The sequence below is a fragment of the Neoarius graeffei genome, chromosome 24 (genome assembly GCF_027579695.1).
Source record: "Neoarius graeffei isolate fNeoGra1 chromosome 24, fNeoGra1.pri, whole genome shotgun sequence".
Taxonomy (NCBI): domain Eukaryota; kingdom Metazoa; phylum Chordata; class Actinopteri; order Siluriformes; family Ariidae; genus Neoarius; species Neoarius graeffei.
In genome coordinates, this window is record NC_083592.1 from 44941442 (window position 1) to 44963691 (window position 22250).

At 41.1% G+C, this 22250-nt stretch overlaps 1 protein-coding gene across 3 annotated transcripts in view; it reads left to right on the forward strand.

The window, feature by feature from the left end:
• Nucleotides 1-20860, forward strand: part of si:ch211-225b11.4 (tRNA (32-2'-O)-methyltransferase regulator THADA) — a 37314-nt gene extending 16454 nt beyond the window's left edge. For 2 of the 3 annotated variants that reach the window (XM_060907358.1, XM_060907359.1), the window contains exons 15-31: nucleotides 1030-1190; nucleotides 3643-3797; nucleotides 3948-4106; nucleotides 4765-4919; nucleotides 5273-5410; nucleotides 5517-5621; nucleotides 5765-5965; nucleotides 6067-6217; nucleotides 6415-6652; nucleotides 7979-8218; nucleotides 8395-8599; nucleotides 10115-10303; nucleotides 12982-13229; nucleotides 16508-16678; nucleotides 17128-17394; nucleotides 19007-19209; nucleotides 19411-20860. In XM_060907358.1, coding sequence (XP_060763341.1) covers nucleotides 1030-1190; nucleotides 3643-3797; nucleotides 3948-4106; nucleotides 4765-4919; nucleotides 5273-5410; nucleotides 5517-5621; nucleotides 5765-5965; nucleotides 6067-6217; nucleotides 6415-6652; nucleotides 7979-8218; nucleotides 8395-8599; nucleotides 10115-10303; nucleotides 12982-13229; nucleotides 16508-16678; nucleotides 17128-17394; nucleotides 19007-19209; nucleotides 19411-19649 — 3225 coding nt within the window. In that variant the 3' untranslated portion in view covers nucleotides 19650-20860. Of the gene's footprint in view, nucleotides 1-1029; nucleotides 1191-3642; nucleotides 3798-3947; nucleotides 4107-4764; nucleotides 4920-5272; nucleotides 5411-5516; nucleotides 5622-5764; nucleotides 5966-6066; nucleotides 6218-6414; nucleotides 6653-7978; nucleotides 8219-8394; nucleotides 8600-10114; nucleotides 10304-12981; nucleotides 13230-16507; nucleotides 16679-17127; nucleotides 17395-19006; nucleotides 19210-19410 lie in introns of those variants that run through there. The other variant, XM_060907360.1, reaches the window with a different exon arrangement.
• The last annotated feature ends 1390 nt before the right edge of the window (nucleotides 20861-22250 follow it).

The window sequence follows — 22250 nt, forward strand, 5'->3', positions numbered from 1 at the left end:
CTCCCCGTGTCCGCATGGGTTTCCTCCGGGTGCTCCGGTTTCCCCCACAGTCCAAAGACATGCAGGTTAGGTTAACTGGTGGCTCTAAATTGACCGTAGGTGTGAATGTGAGTGTGAATGGTTGTCTGTGTCTATGTGTCAGCCCTGTGATGACCTGGTGACTTGTCCAGGGTGTACCCCGCCTTTCGCCCATAGTCAGCTGGGATAGGCTCCAGCTTGCCTGTGACCCTGTAGAACAGGATAAAGCGGCTAGAGATAATGAGAGATTTTTGCTTACTTAAGAGATGATTCATACAGAACACAGGTAGTTGTCGACTTACGACCTATGCGACTTACGACCGATCAACTTTACGACCGTCTGGTTATGACTGGCAAGTGTTTCCCATCTGAGCTAGCTGAGCGTACGACAGTTTCTGCCCCAGCTCCCGGCAGCGCCTCTCACCGCGTACAACAGTTTCCGCCCCAGCTCCAGGCACATACGCAGTCTCTCTCGCGCTCCCTCGCGCACTCCGTCATACAGTTTCCGCCCCAGCTCCTGGTTTATGAAACGAGCAAATGCTCCCGCCAGCCCGAGCGCTGCAACAGCTGATGACGTAGACGACCCACAGCCAAGCACCAGTGATGCCAGCGGTCACTAAATTTTGTATTTTGCTATGTTTTACATTTGTATTTTGGTATGTTTCAAACTAAAATGTTTTCTGTTTTTCACACCTGTATTTCGTATTTTTGGTTTTGCACGTATTAAACGAATTGTACTGTACGCAGTGTAGTATGCAGTGTTTGACTTAAACCAAATAATGAGCCAAGGTAATGAAATAAGAAAATGTTGATAAAATAAGACTTTAAGATGATTACAATATCATTACACATCAAAATATACTTACGTCCATTTAACATAGGCCGACTTACGACCAGATCGGTTTACGACCGGTCAGTCGTAACCAAACGCAGTCGTAAGTCGACAACTACCTGTAGTTTGATGGCTTTGTGCTCTGTAACGTGGCATCCGTTCATGCGTCTCCTCTGTAGATCCGTGAACATGTGGCTGAGCTGCTGGTGAGGTTTTTCCCGCAGTCTCTCGAGTCTGATGTCGCGGCTACGCTCTTTAACCGAGCACAGAGTCGTCTGCACAGCCCACGTGTTCAGGAGGCCCAGATGGGGGCTCTGATGTTCAAACTGCTCCTACAGAAGTGCGTTACTATACTTTTTTTCATATAGTATACAGTACTTCTTTAACCCGGTTTACATTGTAATATTGCATATGAGTTTTAGTGGATAAATATGCTTGTTTGTCAAACTCTCAGAAATGTGAACATGAAGTCAACACCCCATCAGAGCAGAAAAAAAAAATTAAAGAAAGGGTTCATATTTAAGTTATTCTACAAAATCGAGTCGTACATGAACTGATAGTCAATGAGGCACTTAGTACCAAGTTGGCGATAAGCCATGTACGACGAGATTGAGTAGAATAACTGTTTTATTCTATCCACATTCACTGAATTTAAAAAAATGGAGCATTTTTCTTTTTAATTTTTCCAAATTCAATAATTTAAAAACTTTATACAAAACGTCCGACAAAATAATTTCTACTTAGAACGTAAACAGACTGGCAAAATGACAGTAGCAATTTGTGAAAAATGCGATAATAATAATTCTTGAAAAATAAAAAAAGAGACCTTCTTACCATCAAATACTTTTATTCCATATTTTGTTACTTTTTTTTGGGGGGGGGGTTGTTTTCGAGTAGAGTTTTGATTTCGTCCTCAGCTGGTTCAGCAACACGCGCCGCCATTTTGTTTTTCTCTACTCATGGTATATGAGCTGATAGCCTAGTAGTAGAGTAGCCAATCAGAGCACACAGTTGCTCATATCCAGTTAATGTGGATAGAAAAACTAAAGTTATATAACTAGCCTGTTGTATTCTCTAATCTGATTGGTCAGAAGGTGTTAGTGCTGGCTCCAAGCAAATCACAAGTTTATAATCATGCACTCGTAATTTTTTTTTTAAAGCTTAACTAAATGCATAGGAAGTACAACATGTCAATCTATTAAAAAAAGTTACCATCAGCAATTGCTGTGTTTTTATAAGAGGAATAAAACACTTTGGGGGTGTGCTGTTGTAGGAAAATAATCAACAACAGGAGCCTCATCACATTTTATTCCTTACTTATTCACTTAAAAGAATGATGTTTAACTTGTATGAAAAGCCACATAATTTTACAATTCTTCAGCAAGCATTTTTTTCAGTAATATTGCTAACAAAACAAACTCTAGATTTAAGAAAACAATGATAGACTGACTTACTGACTGATTGACTTACTTAATTACTTACTTACTTACTTACTTACTGACTGACGTTACTTACTGACTTACTTAATTGCTTACTTCCTTACTGACTGACTGACTGACTGACTGACTTGCTTAACTCCTGACTGACTGACTTGCTTAATTACTTACTTACTGACTGATATTACTTACTTCCTTACTGACTGACTGACTTACTTAATGACTGACTGACTACTTGCTTACTGACTGACTTGCTTAATTACTTATTTACTGACTGACCTTACTGACTGACTTAATTACTTACTTACTGACTGACTGACTTGCTTAACTCCTTACTTACTGACTGACTTACTTAATGACTGACTGACTACTTGCTTACTGACTGACTGACTTGCTTAATTACTTACTTATTTACTGACTGACCTTCCTTCCTTCCTTACTGACTGACTTGCTTAATTACTTACTTATTTACTGACTGACCTTACTGACTGACTGACTGACTGACTGACTGACTGACTGACTTGCTTAATGACTGACTTAATTACTTACTGACTTACTTACTGACTGACTGACTGACTTACTTAATGACTGACTGACTACTTGCTTACTGACTGACTTGCTTAATTACTTATTTACTGACTGACTGACTTGCTTAATGACTGACTTAATTACTTACTTACTAACTAACTGACTGACTTACTTACTGACTTATTGACTGACTTAATTACTTACTGACTGACTGACTTGCTTAATGACTGACTTAATTACTTACTAACTGACTGACTTAATTACTTACTAACTAACTGACTGACTTATTGACTGACTTAATTACTTACTGACTGACTTGCTTAACTCCTTACTTACTGGCTGACTTGCTTAATGACTGACTGACTACTTGCTTACTGACTGACTTGCTTAATTACTTATTTACTGACTGACTTGCTTAATGACTGACTTAATTACTTACTGACTGACTGACTTGCTTAACTCCTTACTTACTGACTGACTTACTTAATGACTGACTGACTTGCTTAATTACTTACTTATTTACTGACCGACCTTACTTACTGACTTACTTAATTACTTACTTCCTTACTGACTGACTGACTTAATTACTTACTTATTTACTGACTGACCTTACTTACTGACTTACTTAATTACTTACTTCCTTACTGACTGACTGACTTAATTACTTACTGACTGACTTACTTTATTTCGACAGGGTGGCCCATTCAGCACAGCTGGTATCTGTAGGGTATTATGGATGTATTAAATTAATCTACTGGTTTGTCATGTATCTGAGTAATCATTCTGAAATCTGAACCAGTGTTGCAAGTCTTTGTTATTGGGCCCTAGATGTATCTCTCTGGATGGTCTGATGTCGGAGGCACTGAAGCAGGATGACATGCAGTCAGTCAGGCTGATCAGACACCTACTAAAAAGTCTGGAGCAGCAGTACTTAATCGCCAAGCAGGACATGCTGCTCGCTGCACGCTCCTCACCTCTACATGGTACCGTAATTAATGTGTACAGTATCTACTGTAAATCTAGCATACAGGACTATGTATATGTATCTTTTACAGTATATCTACTCTCTGTGTGTGTGTGTGTGTGTGTGTGTGTGTGTGTGTGTGTGTGTTTGTTTAACTGAACGGCTGTAGGTGCAGTCAGTGCTGTTCACAAGTGTGTGCTGGATGTGCCTGGGGTTTTGGCTGAAGCTTTAGACCACAGTATGATGGCAGAAATGCTCTCACTGCTGGAAAAGATCACACTGCTGTTGCTTGGTGTGCTGTACGGAGATCAGAATATGGAGGACAAAGGTACACTCGATGCAGCAGCGCAAAGCATATTACACTTATTACTTTGTCACAGAATGTAAATGTACTGTATTTCTTATTGATCTGTACGTTGTTATATCAGTACATTCTCAATACATCAATGCATAACCTTTTACATTATTAAAAGAAACCTTGATTTTTCCATTTATTGGCTTTTTATGTTGGATGACCACTAGGGGGCGACACAATGTAAGGACTTCTTATAGTTGTGATTTAAATTTTATTTTAGTTATTTGTTCCAAACCTTTTGGCCTGTTTTATGGACGTTCTGATTTAGTATCTCTAAATTAAGATGTATTTTTCTGAGTTTATTGAGTTATGAAAATTATGTAAATAGTGTTTAAAGAAATTTGTTTGGTCAGTTCGTGCTTGCCTCTGGTCACTGATCCAACCTCCTGGTATTTAGAATTTCTGATTTAATAAGTGAACAGTAAGACAGACTAAACATGAATAATTTATGAAATAATCTAATTTATAAAATAAAATTGTGTAAAATGTATTGGAATGGCGTGGAGTATAGCTCTTATTACAGATGCTTGGATTTCTTGTGCAATTGATTGTGATGATCAGTTACTGATGCCCTGATGACTTAATGTGAGGCTTTATTTTTACACACATGCCTCATGGCTGTTTGTTGCAGAAGTCCCGCCTTCATTCTGTGACATGGGGAACGCCATCAGCACTCTAATCGGACACAATGGAGCGGCGCTGGATGATAATGATGATGGAGAAGAGAACGTGCTGCTATCAGAAGAGCACAGTCTGGTGCTGACCTGCTGCTGGGTCACGCTCAAGGTACCGTATAGGCACAGAAGTGGCACAAAGATGATGTAATTTATCTAAAAATAAACAATTAGCATGCCATGATGTGACATGACCTCTAGATTTACAAACAGTTCTATGTGGGCGTGTCTGCATGTGTAGGGGAGACTTTTTTGAGACTCTTTTAATTTCATGACAGCTGACCAAAATTTCTGATCAGTCCAAGGCTCAAATGATCTGACGGCTCGATCTTTTAATCTCTTATCAACATTTAAAAAAACGATCAGAAACTTAGAATTGTTTTATGATCCTGAGCAGCCATTATTGTTACTTTTGTTACATACAGCAAATCTCACTACATATTGTTTGTCTCTCTTTCTGGGTAGGAAATAGGGATATTTCTTGGCTCGCTGGTGGAGAGGATTCTATCACTCACTTATAAGGACAGAACACTGCTAACTGTAGAAGATCTACAGAAGGCATCAAAAGTATTTAAGGACATTATACTTAAATGTAGACACTGGGTAAGCAGGAACGTTATTTGACTCCACTTATTCAATACAAATGGCGTGTTCATGTTTTTGTTCACAAGCACAGACTTAGAATATTGTCCTCCGTTTGTCCCTTTAGGGGGCAGTGGAGGGCTGCTGCATTGGCTTCACGAAATTCTGCACTGCCCTTCTTACCAGCTCTGATCCAAAGCTCAGAGAAATCCCAAACCACCTTCTACAGCAGGTACTAAAATGGTGGATTTGAATGTTATTTCATAATATTTTCATAATACTCCTAGTATTTTGATGGTGGCGGAGGAGAGGTGATTTCCCATTCGTGACCCCTTGGATTACATGTCCCTGTTGTGCTTACTTTTCTGTTTCCAGGGTCTGTGCGTCCTTCAGACCCCCCGCAGTACGTCAGTGACGAGACGGGCCGCGGGTTTGCCGATGCTTGTTCTCGGCGTGTTGGCAGCAGAGGAGAGCAGCACGTCTCACCCGCTGCTGGCCCACAGCATCAACACACTGCTGGAGACAGCCAGAGCCTCGCTACCCCAGAACTGGGACCAGACCCTTGACTTGCCCCAGGTACACCCTCCCATCCCATTATTTATAGACTACACTCGGACTGAACCATTGAACTGAGTTTCTAAATAAATTTAGGTCATGTTATGTGCTTTTCTCTCCAGGTGTGTGCAGTTCACACAATTCAGGCACTAGTGAAAGGCTCCAGTCTAGGTCTGACCATCCTTCAGTATGCCCCGGAGATCACCATGCTGTCGCTCACCCTCCTCAGCTCTCCTTGTTGGGCCATGAGGAATGCTGCACTGCAACTTTACAGTATGCCACTTTATCTGCATCTAATCAACTCTTCATGCAGATCACTTCATTATGTCATTTTCTCGGCCCCACTAGCCAATAGGAATGACCCGTATGTTTCAAACGCTGTAACATTTCACAGAGATGTTATACGTCATCCTGGATTTCTTGCCGAGGCCTTCTTATGTTTTACTTCTTCCTTTTGCTTCGTCCCCAAGGTTCTCTCTGCTCCAGGATGTTGGGTCAGAGGCCTGCTGGTGATGATGTCTCTGCTCAGTATGGCATGTCCTCCCCGGCCTTTTTTAAGCATTATCCTACATTAAAGCCCTTCCTCTTGGGGGAATTAAAAAGAGCAGCCACAGACCTGCATGAAGCCAGACTGAGCCTTCACCCCTCTCTTTATCCGATCCTAACCCTGCTGGCCAAGCTGCAGCCTGGAGCTCAGGAGCAAACGCAGTATGCCTTTTTTTGTTCATTTATGCTGATTTTTAATGGATAACATATGCACTGTGTTCATAAATCAGGTAATAAGATATCATATTGCTTATCAAAGTGGGGCTCCTTCTAATTCTTTTAATGTCATGCTAGGTTTTGTGAAATATTTTTAGGACCAATTCTTTTCAAGTTGTGTTGATTTGAGAGTGAGACTTGTCAAAGTGCAGGAACAAAAATCAAAAAAGAAATCAAAGTCCTTCCCACGCCATGTGGCGGCGCTGATCTCCGTTTCCATCGGCATCTCGCCTATTACATAGCTAGGGTTACAGTGAGGGGCTAGTCCTCTGGTAACCACGTGAATTTGACTCCCCACTCGCATCTGTATTGCAGCGTGCCTTGCCAGATGGCATTAGGTACCATTTTTATGGTGGTCTTTGGTATGACCTGACCGTGAGTAGAACTCGCGATCTTCCGATCGAGAGGTGGACACGCTAACCACTAGGCCACTCGCTGGTCAAAGTGCAGGAACAGGGAGTGGAAAATCTCATGACGGGGAAATCATATTATAAGAGCCATCATGTTTCAATATCCAAAAGAAGGCTAGGCAGATTTTATTGTGAAAATGGCATGCTAATATGGGGTTGGATACAAATCTGGATTTCTTTCTGAAGGTAAAATTGTGCCTTTTTCTGGAAGAACCATGTCAATATATTATATCTCATCTCATTATCTCTAGCTGCTTTATCCTGTTCTACAGGGTCGCAGGCAAGCTGGAGCCTATCCCAGCTGACTACGGGGCGAAAGGCGGGGTACACCCTGGACAAGTCGCCAGGTCATCACAGGGCTGACACATAGACACAGACAACCATTCACACTCACATTCACACCTACGGTCAATTTAGAGTCGCCAGTTAACCTAACCTGCATGTCTTTGGACTGTGGGGGAAACCGGAGCACCCGGAGGAAACCCACGCGGACACGGGGAAAACATGCAAACTCCACACAGAAAGGCCCTCGCCAGCCACGGGGCTCGAACCTGGACCCTCTTGCTGTGAGGTGACAGCGCTAACCACTACACCACCGTGCCGCTCCAATATATTATATGGTATATTCTATTAAAAAAAACAGTTAGGGGACATGGAAATGAATTTTTATCAATTTGAATCATATTGGCACAAAACTGCCCTTCCCAAGCATGTAATGTCTGCTGTAATGTACAGAAATCTACTTATCTCTTGGGTCACTGCACTATTTAGGAGGAAATGCGGATTTAATGGATTAATTGAATGATGGATAATTGCTCAGTGACTTTTGCATCTTTTTTTTTTTTTTTTCCTTTTGTAACAGAGCTCTGTCAGACTTCCTGCCTCCGCTGCTCCAGCTAGCTGCTAGCCCGGTATATGGTGTGAGAGTGATGTCAGCCCAAGCCCTGGTTGCTATGATACCACCTACAGCATATGTGGCAAGCATTCAGAGTGTGGCGGAGGAGCTGCCTGAGAAGCCGAGTAGCCCAAGCTGTCACAACCGCATACATGGCCAACTCCTACAGATTAAAGCCATCTTGACCCGAGTCTTTCACGCTGACGAGTAAGAAGCTTGCAGATGGAGTTTTGGGAAAGAAAATGAAAAACAAGAGAGCTTGATTTTCACCAGTACAGTTCATCTTCTACCCACTCACTAGTTACATAACTGTACTTATTCACTTGCCAGTGTCGATTTTCAATTGCCAAATCTAAATATATATACTGTGTTCCTCTCTCTAGCCCTCGCCCAGCCTCTCTGTGTGGTGTGGTGGAGGCGATGGAGGCCCGACTTTGGCTGGCATCCAAAACACAAAGGTGCCCTTTGGTGTGCCAGGCATACGTGGCTGTGCTGAGGCTGCTGAGAGAGAACTGCTCGAGGGCTTTCCTCATGAATCTTGGCTCTCTGCTGATGAAAGAACTACACCGGACTCCGCACACTTTGGAGGTGCAGATATGTCTTTGTATTTTATTTTCCTTCACATAGAATATGAACGAAGACTTTTAAATGGCTTAAAAGGTTTGTGATTTCTGAGATTCCACGCAAAGGTCATGTTGAGCTAGATTTTACGTTTCTGATGCTAGCCAGGGTCCCTGTAAAAAATCTGACGTCTCTAACGCTACGTTCACACTGCAAGGCTTAATGCTCAATTCCGATTTTTTTGTGAAATCCGATTTTTTTGTGAGGTCGTTCACATTAACAAATATATGCGACTTGTATGTGATCCTCAGTATGAACGAAAAGCGACCTAAAAGTGTTCCGCATGCGCACTGCAGGATACGACGACGTCACACGCAGTGAGCATGGCCAGTGTTTACGGAAGTAAAACCGCCCGGTTGCGGTATGACCCATCCAATCTAGCTTGAATAGCTGTATCCCCCCAAATGGAAATCAGCTCCCTAACCTCTGTGTCCTTCCATTGAGAAGATTCAGAACCTTCACAGCCCGAAGCGTCCCTTGCATTGATGTCATGCGCAGGGGCGCAGATACGTTTTTTGAACTGGGGGGGACAAAGCTGCCAGCAAACCAACCCCAACCCCGATATGCCTGTCAAACTTGTTGTTAGTAACCATAGCAACCAAGCTCGAGCTCGCAACCTGTGCAGTCTGCGCAGCTCAACCAACCGAATATCAGTCTTTGTTTTGTTTTATGTGAGTTGTTGCAACTATATGTATACACTGCTGTGCACCTCAATAAACCGAATGGTAATTAGTCTTTTGATTTTTCCGTGAGGTTTGCCTTATGCAAAGAAAGACAACATAGACGTTTTTTCCTCCCTATAAGTGGGGGGGGACCGAACGAGGTGAATTTAAATATGACTCGTCCCACCCTCTATCTGCGCCCGTGATTATGCGCCATGTTGTTGTAACTTTTTTGAGAGACCCGCCGCCTACTTCAGCGCAGAATAGTGACGTTTGTGGCTTGTTGATGACGTGTAAGTCGGATGAATGCGACCTGGCGGTTCAGACTGAAGTCGCATATGAAAAGATCGGATAGGAATCGGAATTAGCACCACATATCCAAACGGCCTGGGTCGGATTTGAAAAAATCGGATCTGTGTCGTTCATATTGTCAATAAAAGATCGGATACAGGTCGCATATGGGCGAAAAGATCGGATTTGAGTCACTTCAGCCTGCAGTGTGAACGTAGCCTAAGTTGTCTCTGCCAAGGATTTTTTTTTTTTTTGATTATGTTGAATATAGTCTGAATTCCAAATGGCTTTTTATTCCCTATGCACGATATGCCTAGTCACATTCTAACTTGCATAATTTTCACACATCAACAAAAAAGCAGTTGTCATTTGGCCAAAAAAGTAGAACATGGGACCTTAAAGGTGAAAAGGTTTTGCCTTTTAATTGTGTAAATCTAAAAATTTTGGATGCAATTTGATTTTGTTAAATGTTGCTATAAACCTGTACGTGCAATCTTTTTCACTGATGTTATTCTTCATGTCTGTTCAGCTTGGCTCCGCCTCTTTCCACCAAAGTGCAGTACACTACCTGTGTGAAGACCCTAACTGGGCGTGGCAAGTGTGGCGCCACCTATCCAGCGGGAGTGCAGTTACTCGTCTCTCTTTGGTCAAGTGGGTAAAAGAAGGGCGGGGCTGGAGAGGAAGTCACCTTCAGCATGAGCTGAAGAAAGCACTCCAGGTAAATAAATAATCTCTGGTTGCATCTTCAGGCAGCATTGCAGTTTTTTTTTTTTTTAGTAACATGTGACAAGCTGCATTTTTGGTTTTGTCTTATTAATTACCACAACATTAAATGTGAAATTAAACCTGGCAAAATTAGGACATGCTGCTGTTGGAAACCAATCAACAGTAACTCAGCTTTGCACTGGGCCACATCACTCCACCTTGTTATTGATTATTTTCTAACAGCAGCATATCCCGTCATGTTTTTTATTCCTTACTTTTCGACTGGGTTGTCGATCAGATTGAGACTTTGTGATTTGGTAAAGCTTTAACTCGCTTGGCATTTGGTGTGTTGTTTCTGTTATTATTTAACACGCACAATGAAAGGAAATGAAGGGTGTTGTAATGCACTGCTGGTGATCGTTGATATACGGCTCATGTTCTTGCTTGATTAGGGAATTTGGGCACAGCTATTGTATTCAGTACAGCACAGAACAAGCTTATTTTCCGCTTGGCTGTAGTAGTAACGGATTTAATATTAAAGAATAATTTACCTGAAAATATCTGATTTCAGCTCTGTATTTCGCTACTGACTTCAGAATAAACCCTGGCAGGGAGGGAAGCAGCTTATCTTGCTCCACAGTGTTTCCATCTTTTATGTACGTTGTGAAAGAGCTTTGTGTGCGGAACCATTAAAGACCTTCTGTTAATGCTGCAATACCTTTTAGAAGAAAAGTAGGGAAGTGCCAACTCAGTGGTTCATATTTCAGGTTATTGGTCGCAAGGTTGTAAGTTCAGATCTCAGCACCACCTACCACTGCTGGGTTCCTGAGCAAGGCCCTTAAAGGATATGGGACATGGATTTTTACCTGGGCATAATTATGTATAAAGGACATAAGAAATGCCATCTAAAGCACTGCAGGGCGTCAAAAATGTGAAAATCATCACATTATTCAAGTTTTTCTATACATCAGCGTAAAACAAGGATTCGTTAATGAGCTAGGTGGTCACGTGACCCGTGACGTCACAAAAACTTTCCAAGGAGCCAGCGCTTGGGAATCTAATGTAAACAGGTTACCGAAATGGACACCATCGACAGTGATATTCCCGATGTTTCACAGAGATGTGAAGTTAGACCCTATCAATTCGAACCGATAGCTGGAAATTCACATGAACATAGATCTTGTCTTTACTCTGACGGGTCAGATGATTCTGAGAGTGAGAGTTCATTCAGCCCTCATGAAACTGAAAGCGGTCGGCTGGATAACACTTCCTGGTAAGTTAAAAACAATTCTGCTCAAAGGCTAATGATCTGTTGAAAGAAGTATTATTTTTGTATCATACATTGAAAGTTCATCATAGATCTAGCTAAAGTCCGTTGCAAGCTAGTTTTTTTTTGCTGATATTTTTCGAGATTGATTGAGGTACAATGCTTCCAGAGTCCGAGATGAAAACATTCAAAATGGCGAAACGAGTCAGATGATAATCAATAATTGATACACCCAAAATTATAATACTAATCCTTACCTCGGCTTTCAGTCGCTTAGCGCAGAGGTCTTCAACGGGGGGGGGGTTGCGAAATCGCACCGGATCACTCGTATCAACAAAAATATTCCTGCCCTGTCCCCTGGCCTCCGTGCAGGGATGCAAACAGCGCGCCTTTCGGCGGATGCCGCCTTTTTCACGGCTGAATCGCGCAGATCCGATTTTTAAAAAAAAATAGCAATGTTGGTTCATGGAGCATGAGGCATGAAGTGTAAGGATGAGAGAAGAGGCGGTTTGGGTCGGGAAGCTGCGCGCATTTGTGCAGCCTGGCACAGGTGTGCGCGGCTTCCCGATTTGAACTGTTTTTTTTTCTCATCCTTATGCTTCCTGTTTCATGAATTAATATCGCTCAGTACCTGAGTATTAATGTTGAAAGAATCCTCAGTGAAATGGTCCAAATACAGTTTGTGGGAAACAGTAGGTGCAAAGTTTTTTTTCAACAGGTGTTCTGTAAAGTTGTCCTACCAAGCCTACTGCGCATGCGCAGGTGAGCCCACACTTTCCTCAGCTTCGGGTCCTTGGGGAATGCAAAAAAACTTACTCCAGGGCATTTCCCATTGGAATTATTGCAACCATAAGCAGCACAATACACCATGATGTCCAATGTACTTTAAAGACTATAAAAACAATTTTCTTGTCATCCACTTCTCCATTCATCTACCCGCTTGTGCTGTGCCCGAAAGTTTTTGTGACGTATGATCACGTGACAGCGGCTCTTCCGGTTGCAAAAAATGCATATCGGAAGTCGAGCAGAAATGCCGTATAATCATCACGAATATAACGATTTTGCTGAATTTAATAGATGATTTTGTATTTGTTGATGCAATTAATTCATATTTTTAATGGAAAGAAACTGATATAGCGTGCTTTTATGTTTCATGTCCCATATCCTTTAACCCTTATCTCTTCAGTTTTGTCCTAAATCTCTTTGGATAAACTCAACACAATGATCAAAGACCTAAAAATGAATAAAGATGATAATTATATTTCCTGGCATAGACTTGCATAGGATTAAAACCGTCCTACATTAGTGCTACACTGAGCTCAGTATGTCATAGTGGTTTTGGTTGCCTGGATCAGCTGACCTATGTATAAATGACCTTTGAATCCCAATCAGGAACCGCTAATAACAGTGTGTACTGTGTGCAGGCCAGTCTGATCGAGGCACTCTTGGATCAGGATGTTGAGTACAAGGGAGCGTACTTATCAGCGTTGGTGGAAGTCATGGCCCCAGATGTGTTGAGCGGAACCCAGCCTCAGCCTCTCATATTCGAACTTGAGGAGGCAAAGCTGCATGAGTGTGTGCAACTTCTCTTGGAGGATCTGGAGGGAAGCAGAGGAGGACCAGAGCTCCTCTCTCAGACCCTGTGTGCTCTGTCTCTGCTACTTTCTCCAAGGTGAAATATAACATCATATATCATTTTCATATTCGCTGAAACGGGTCAAGTTCTTTTCCTCGTTCATAGTGATGACAAAAGATCTGGATTGTAACTTCTGAGTCACACACACTCACCCGAGTTTAGAAGACGAGAAGATTCCCCACAAGGGGGCGCACTTAATCAAGTTGCTTTTAGGGGCATGATTGTTGAAGGAGAAGGCACTGGCAATTACTGGCATCAGCAGGATCTATGTTCATATACGTGAACATACCACCTTTGTGTGGTTTCAGGCTACATTTAGTTCTGCTGCTTTTGCTGTACAAATTTTTTATGTTTATGATGTCATTGTTTTATGTTTACATTTTATACACTTTCGACACCTGAATTCCTTACCTCTTTTTTTTAACCCTCTCCAAGATTAAGATGATTTTATGATGGAGTCGCAACATGTATTTGTGACAGGTGATTTTTCAAATCGGGTGATCCTAGATTTACCTAGGTGAATTAGATCGACATTCTTAAAAGAGATTTTTTTTTTTGGGGGGGGGGAATGTTTCATAAAAGAATGAAAACACTTCAGCAACCACTCTCTATTCACCTTTCCCCCTTGTTTCTCACTCACCCTACCCCCTGTTTATATCTTCTATCCTCTTATACCGCATACCCAGAATTACACTTGTATACCTGTCTTTCTGTCTCTCTAATTTAATTTGCTTTTTTTTTCCCCTTCCATTTTTTACTGTCCTTGCTGGGACTCAAACTCCGAACCTTCTGCTTTGAAGTCTACCAATACACCACGGAGGATTCAGTTGCAACAAAGAAATTAAACATTCCACTAGATTATCCTAACCCTAATGCTAAACCTAACACTAAACCCTAATTCACCTGGGTACAGTGGTGCTTGAAAGTTTGTGAACCCTTTAGAATTTTCTATATTTTTGCATAAATATGACCTAAAACAACATCAGATTTTCACACAAGTCCTAAAAGTAGATAAAGAGAACTCAGTTAAACAAATGAGACAAAAATATTATATTTGGTCATTTATTTATTGAGGAAAATGATCCAGTATTACATATCTGTGAGTGACAAAAGTATGTGAACCTCTAGGATTAGCAGTTAATTTGAAGGTGAAATTAGAGTCAGGTGTTTTCGATCAATGGGATGACAATCAGGTGTGAGTGGGCACCCTGTTTTTATTTTTTATTTTTTTTATTTTTTTGTAAATATGTTTATTGGTTTTTCACAATTATTATCCCACAAAAAATGAAAAGTACAGAACATATGCATATCACTTCAATTTACACATTCGTCTCCAAAATGTGGAACTGCATTGTTCAGCAATTATGTTGACACAGTGAGTTAACCTTTCCCATCCCACCCACCCATAGGTTTATAGAATCTAAAGCACACTTGGGGAATAAAACAAAAGTGGAAAAAAGAAAAGAGGATAACATAACAGAAAGCAAACATACACACAAACAAAAAAAGGGAAGGGAGTGTTCACTGCTACGGCCAATTGTGTACGAGTTCCACCTTATTCATTGTTAAGGGGCTCTTGGAAGGAGTCATAAAAACTGTTTTATTTAAAGAACAGGGATCTATCAAAGTCTGATCTTCACAACACGTTTGTGGAAGTGCATTATGGCACGAACAAAGGAGATTTCTGAGGACCTCAGATAAAGCATTGTTAATGCTCATCAGGCTTGAAAAGGTTACAAAACCATCTCTAAAGAGTTTGGACTCCACCAATCCACAGTCAGACAAATTGTGTACAAATGGAAGAAATTCAAGACCATTGTTACCCTCCCTAGGAGTGGTCGACCAACAAAGATCACTCCAAGAGCAAGGCGTGTAATAGTCGGCGAGGTCACAAAGGACCCCAGGGTAACTTCTAAGCAACTGAAGGCCTCTCTCACATTGGCTAATGTTTGTTTATGAGTCCACCATCAGGAGAACACTGAACAACAATGGTGTGCATGGCAGGGTTGCAAGGAGAAAGCCACTGCTTTCCAAAAAGAACATTGCTGCTCGTCTGCAGTTTGCTAAAGGTCACATGGACAAGCCAGAAGGCTATTGGAAAAATGTTTTATGAACGGGTGAGCCCAAAATAGAACTTTTTGGTTTAAATGAGAAGCGTTATGTTTGGAGAAAGGAAAACACTGCATTCCAGCATAAGAACCTTATCCCATCTGTGAAACATGGTGGTGGTAGTATCATGGTTTGGGCCTGTTTTGCTGCATCTGGGCCAGGACGGCTTGCCATCGTTGATGGAACAATGAATTCTGAATTATACCAGCGAATTCTAAAGGAAAATGTCAGGACATCTGTCCATGAACTGAATCTCAAGAGAAGGTGGGTCATGCAGCAAGACAACGACCCTAAGCACACAAGTCGTTCTACCAAAGAATGGTTAAAGAAGAATAAAGTTAATGTTTTGGAATGGCCAAGTCAAAGTCCTGACCTTAATCCAATTGAAATGTTGTGGAGGACCTGAAGCAAGCAGTTCATGTGAGGAAACCCACCAACATCCCAGAGTTGAAGCTGTTCTGTATGGAGGAATGGGCTAAAATTCCTCCAAGCCGGCGTGCAGGACTGATCAACAGTTACCGGAAACGTTTAGTTGCAGTTATTGCTGCACAAGGGGCTCACACCAGATACTGAAAGCAAAGGTTCACATACTTTTACCACTCACAGATATGTAATATTGGATCATTTTCCTCAATAAATAAATGACCAAGTATAATATTTTTGTCTCATTTGTTTAACTGGGTTCTCTTTATCTACTTTTAGGACTTGTGTGAAAATCTGATGATGTTTTAGGTCATATTTATGCAGAAATGTAGAAAATTCCAAAGGTTTCACAAACTTTCAAGCACCACTGTATACAGACTCAGATTAAAGGAATACTCCAATGTTTTTCAACCTGACCTTTATCCACTGCATCTGTATCTCATATATGGTTACCCAAGCAAGAATTTCTACGTTTGACATTTTACAGTTTCAGTATATAATTAACAGTATAACCATTAAGATGAGATGGACAGAACAGAAAATTATGCAAAGGCTATCCTTATTGAGTTTGATTCAACTTGTGTATATACAGTATATTGTAGGAATAAATCAACAACTGCCCTTTGATTTCTATTGTTGGTGAGTTTGGAGTAATCATGTTTTCTGTTCTTAATATGTTCTCTGTGGTTATGGCACATATGATAGAGATGCAGTGGAGGATGAAAGATCATGGCGTATTCCTTTAATTTGTTACGATTATGATTTTTCTCTCTCTCTTTTAGCACAGACCTGGGTGTACTGCAGCGCTGGTGTGTGTTATTAGAAACACACAGACGTCCTGAGGCTCCTGAAGCTCTGCGATTGGCCTGTGCTCGGTCTCTGGCTCTGACTGGAGCTGCAGTAGTGACCAGGAGCCTGATGGGCAGCACTGCTCTGAAAGCCTTCAGTACCAGGTCCATTTGTCTAGCCGTATTTTTTTTTTCATTTTCTCAGTTTATTTATATTTTTCTGCCAAAAGAATGTTTTAAAGTGTACAGTGTGGATTATTTGCATTTTATGGCTGATTTTACATAGTTTTCCAAATGGTTTGGACTTCTGAACTGAATAAGGAGGACAAAAGTCGGCTTTAAATGCTTGCTTTATCATCTGGGTCACTTTAAAGACCAGTGCTTTCGCTGTTGTGCTGACAGTGTGGCATTTTGAGCTCACGTTGTTGATCGGGTCTCTGGTGTCTGGTTTCCTTATCAGGTTTCCCACATGCAACCTTCAGCCTATTTAACAGATCTGTTTGCAACTTGATAGCATTCATGATGTTTGCGTTGTTAAAAGGAGGTTGACCTGAAATTCACAAAAAGTTGTAACGTGCGTGCGCGCGCGCGTGTGTGTGTGTGTGTGTGTGTAGGCTGATCAGTACAGGTGTGCACCTACTGCAGGATCAGAGTCACCAAGTGAGAACCCAGGCGGCCATTTTTGCTTCTGTTATCTGCAAGTCTCAATCAGAAGACATCCCAAAGAAGTACTTCCTCATGCAGAGCAACCAATCACTGCGTATGCTGCTGGCCCTGTTGCTGAGGGAATTCTGGGATGCCGAGGGCACTTTGGGGGCTTTGATGCGTCACTTGCCGGGTTGTGATCTTGGAAGTGTAATTCACGAGGCCAAGCTCACACAGTGAGTCACACATATGCTCATATCTGCTCTCTGATGAAACCTTTTAATACGGACCAGGAAATATTTTCATCATACAGCGCTCACTTACAGTCCAATTAATAAAACAGTGGCTGAAATCGATGACTTAAACAAGACTAAAACATCTGAGACATGCTTCCTAAGAATAAAATAAATAATCAGTTAAATATTAGCTGTGGTATCTATTAAAGCACTGCATTATCTCCAGCAACAGATGCAATCGAGTGTATATCAGAGGAACTCGGATAAGCCTGACAGATTGCCTTGTCTGGCTTATTACTGAGCATCTACTTTTGAAATAAATAACAAGTATGTAGTCTGAGTAAGAAACTAAGTCTGGACTTGCTGACATGTCCTGAGAGTTAAAGAATTTAAAGAAATTGTGCTTGTGATTTCCATAATTACAAAATATCCACACACTCGGGACTTCGAAACCCAGTGACCTTAAAAATCTATCATTTTTAATTGTTTTCTTATCATATTACTTTAGCATAAAGATGCCAGCATTTTATAATTTAGCCTACAATGTACGTCAAAAAATACAGTCCTGTGCAAAAGTCTTTGGCGCATGTAAAGAAATGCTGTCGACCAAAAATGGCTTAAAAATAATGAAAAAAATACTATAAATAGTGATCAGTAAGCCATAATAAATGAAACAAAGTCAGTATTTGGTCTGAGATGACCCTTTTGCTTAAAAAAAAAAATAGTAGTCTGTGGTACACTGAGTGCAGTTTGATAAGGAAATGAGCTGTAGGTTTTACTGAGCATCTTACAGAACCAGACACAGTTCTTCTGGACACTTTGACTGTCACACTTGCTTCTTCATTTTGCACCAAAACCCAGTAGCCTTCATTACGTTTTCTTTTTTTAATCTGAAAAGTGCTCTATAATGTAATATGCTGCCTGGATACAAACTTTTTTTTTTTTTCTGTAACATTTTTGTGCTGGAAAACGAACATTTGGACTCTAAAATGTTTTTGTACTGACTTGATAATGTCGAAGTCATAAAATAGAAATCTATTACAAAATTTGTATGGAAAAAATAATAGGGGGTCTAAGACTTTTGCACAGTCCTGTACATCTGCTTTTATTGTTGCTTAATTTCACTTGATGTCATCTAGGTGAACTTAGACCCGTGACTTGATGAACCTTGGACTTGTGAGCTAATGAACGTGGGGATGTGGTATCTTTTTTGGTTAATTTAAAAAAAAAAAAGAGGAAGCGCTGCTTTTAAAAAAAAAATAGTGGTCAGCATTGGACAGTTGCCTCACTGTTTTTCTTACTGTTACTTGGCGCATATCTGAAATAAAAATTAGTGAGCTCGTCCACTGATGGAGTTTTTTTTTTGTAAAATTCAGTTTTTCTTTCTTTTTTGTTAGCAACGTTGGCACCTCTGCTTTAGGAAGTAGTTCATTTTCAGCACCCATGCACTATTTTTGTATTAATTCAGTAATTGATCTTAATTCCTTTAGGAATAATTATTTTTTAGAAATGACTTGGTGACTTGGAATGATGATGATGATGATGTAAAAAATAATCAGACGAGTCACGTTGTTGGTCCTGTCGCTTGTGTGCTCTTTGCTTCTCTTCTCAGATGCAGCAGTCTGTATGAGCAGGACAACGCAAACATGTTTTTGGAGCCCTCTGTGATTTCTGAAACCGTGCTGCCATATTTGCTTTGCCTGGCAAAACAATACCCAGAATCCTCTGTTCTTGCCAAGCTTCTCGATCAGTGGGAACGAGAAAATGCAGACTCTGTTAGAGAGAACCTCAGTATCTGTGCCAAGCTTCGTTCAGGTAATTACAGCTGACAGTCAATTACTGTATTGATTTTTGTTTTAAATATAGCTATAATCATGTGATCCACAGCAGTATTTAAAAGAAAGGGGGGAAAAAAACCCATTGGCATTGACTATGGGAAGAAGGATTGTCTGTTCTAGAAGCATGAACATATTTGATTGGATCTGTCACGTGATTAGTGTCCTGTATGTGGTCTAGGTGACACCCTGGATCCTGATTGGCTGAGCGTGTTGATGGAGCCACGTTTCCATGGTGCCCTTTGTGGGCTGTACGCCAAGGCTGCCTTTCTGCTGCAGATGCACAGCGTTTCCAATAAACCACGACCCCTGGTTGACCCTTCAGTCTTGGTGCAGGACCTCTTGGATTTACACAAACGGCTGAGCCTGCATGGAGTTTATATCCCAGACGGTTTTATTAATGCCATTAGAACAGAATGAATGTAAATGGATTCAAGACTCTGGGGATTTGGGATTGCAGTATTGTAGTTTTTGCTGCTTTGAGGTTTTATAGTGACTTTTTGGTTTTATGCTGTTTCTGTGCCGTTAGCTATTTTGAAGTACCTCTCTTCCAGATAAAATGCAAGAACAGCATTGGACAAGTGGTCGGTATTACATTTGATGAGTGAGTGTTGATGTGGTTCTGAATGGCAGGCAGTATCGCTCTACCTCTTTCACATGGAGTTGTGTGAGAAGGAGTAGGAAGAGTTAACGTCTATATCACATTACAGTGGATACAGGCCAGGATAACTTTTTTTTTTTTTTTTTAAACATTTAAATACTGAGAAAAGCTGACCATTCTGGCCTGGTTATATTACAAGCTTTACTGTGGGTGTTTTGTATGTGTGTTTGTGTCTTGTATGTTTGTTTTTGGCAGCACCTGCGCACCGTGGGAAAGCACCAGAGACTGAAAAAGGAAGACAAATATCTTAAAGGTGCAGTGTGTAATGTTTTAAAGAGCATATAATTACACGGATTTTAAAAAGACTGTGATCTGACCAGGAGCCCAAGAGAGCAAAATTGGCCATACTCTCAAGGAGAGATGGGTGGCATGCTCTCTCTCCTCTGTCACTAGCCAATCACGGGCATCCATGAGCTCATGCATGTGGAGGTGGACGGATAACGCTTTCCTTGGAGTGTGTAACGCCACCCGTGGTGCTGCATGAGGAAGCAGTTTGAAAAGATCTGCGTCAGCTGGTGTCATGTGCTTCAGAAAAAGCTCATACCTGTCGTGTGATACGGAAGAACTGTCTAGTGCGTGCGAATTGGTCAAGACTAAATTAGGGAGAAAATTGTCGGGACTGTGATCTGGATCAGGCTAGTTTTTTTCATTTTAGACCCAGAAAAGAGCTCCACCCCCCAGCTGATACAGAGCTTCTAAACACTGCCCCATTTCACAAAAAGACAGCTCAAGCACACATGTTTTCATTGCATTTTATCACTTCTAGCAGGCAGCAGGGGGCTTTACAATCTACACACTGCTTGTTTAATGATGTCTTCAGCATATGCTGTAACACCATGTACTCTGACCACAATCAGGAAGGGTTTTGTTTGTTTGTTTGTTTTTAAACACTGTTTATTTATAACTTGTTGATCTCATTTTATTGGTATGTAAAGATAATCTGTTGAATAAATTTTGATTCTTTTTTTAACTTGTGTTCTAAACTTTGCTTGTGTATGTCAAACAAGCGATCCTAAAAAGCGTCCTATAGAGAACGGTACAACGTTCGTCTCATTTTGGACTGTTAAAACTAGAATCGAGTTGCTTTTAGGTACATAATACAATGAACTTGCAATTACGATTTGTGTTTGGGAGTAAATTGCATCAGTAATGTTGGAGGACTAGAGAGCTATTTGTTTGTGATCTGTATAGCATTTATGCAACATGTCGTTGAGTTATGAACAATACACGCTGTGTGCTTGGGTTTTTGGAGTGCTGTCTCAGAACCGGTTTCAACTGCCTTATTCCAACCCACAGTATCTCATCTGACCCACATTATAAATTGCATTCACATCACATTTTCTTCTCTCTCTCTCTCTCATTCCCATTCTCCTGCTTTATTTCCCTCCTTCACTTATCTCATCCCTCTACATTAGTCGTGTCTGATCTGGTTTCCTCAGCAGTGGATGGAGTGCTTGTATCTGGCTGTGATGTAATGGTCGTGGCAGCAGCATTGATGGAGCTGGCTAAGTGAATCAGCAGGGGAATACAGCGTGCTTTAAGCCTCATTACAGATCCATCTGCCAAGGTGAAGAGTATCACTGTGTGTCCACAGAATGATTGATTTCTTCGAATCTTTTCCATTTATCTCCTAACACTTTTGTGTGTGGGTTTTTTTTTTCTTTCTCAGTTTGAACAAGCCAAATTTTCACCCTTTTCTGTGTGAAAGCTGCAGCAATCAGCCACCCTTTCATATACAATCAATCCATTTCTTAATGCAGAAATCTTTTATATTTTAAATAATGACTTGCTGTTAAGAAAATACACAAAATGAATGCATAGTAGTTTGTGTTCTTCATTTTCCATAATGAACAACAACCTTACAATGTATAAATCAGTTATGGACTACTATTACTGAGGATAGCCATGACCTAATGGTTAGAAAAGCAGCTTTGGGACCAAAACGTTGCTGGTTTGATTCCCTGGACCAGCAAGAATGGCTGAAGCGCCCTTGAGCAAGGCACCTAACCCCCAACAGCTCCTCAGGCTGCTCTGGGTATGTTATGTGTTGCTCTGGATAAGGACGTCTGCTAAATGCCATTAATGTAATATAGATGTCATGGGTGTAAAGGAGGTGTGGCTTATGTGCCTATAGGGTGCAGTGAAGTAGGTGTGTAGTAATACATTACATTATAGGCATTTAGCCGACTTTCTTATCCAGACCGACATAAAATATACCCAGAGCAGTTGGGGGTTAGGTACCTTGCTCAAGGGCACTTCAGCCGGTCCTGCTGGTCCAGTGAATCAAACCAGGAACCTTTTGGTCCCAAAGCTGCTTCATTACCCTGCTTTCTGGCTTCCCCAATAATAGTAATGGTTGT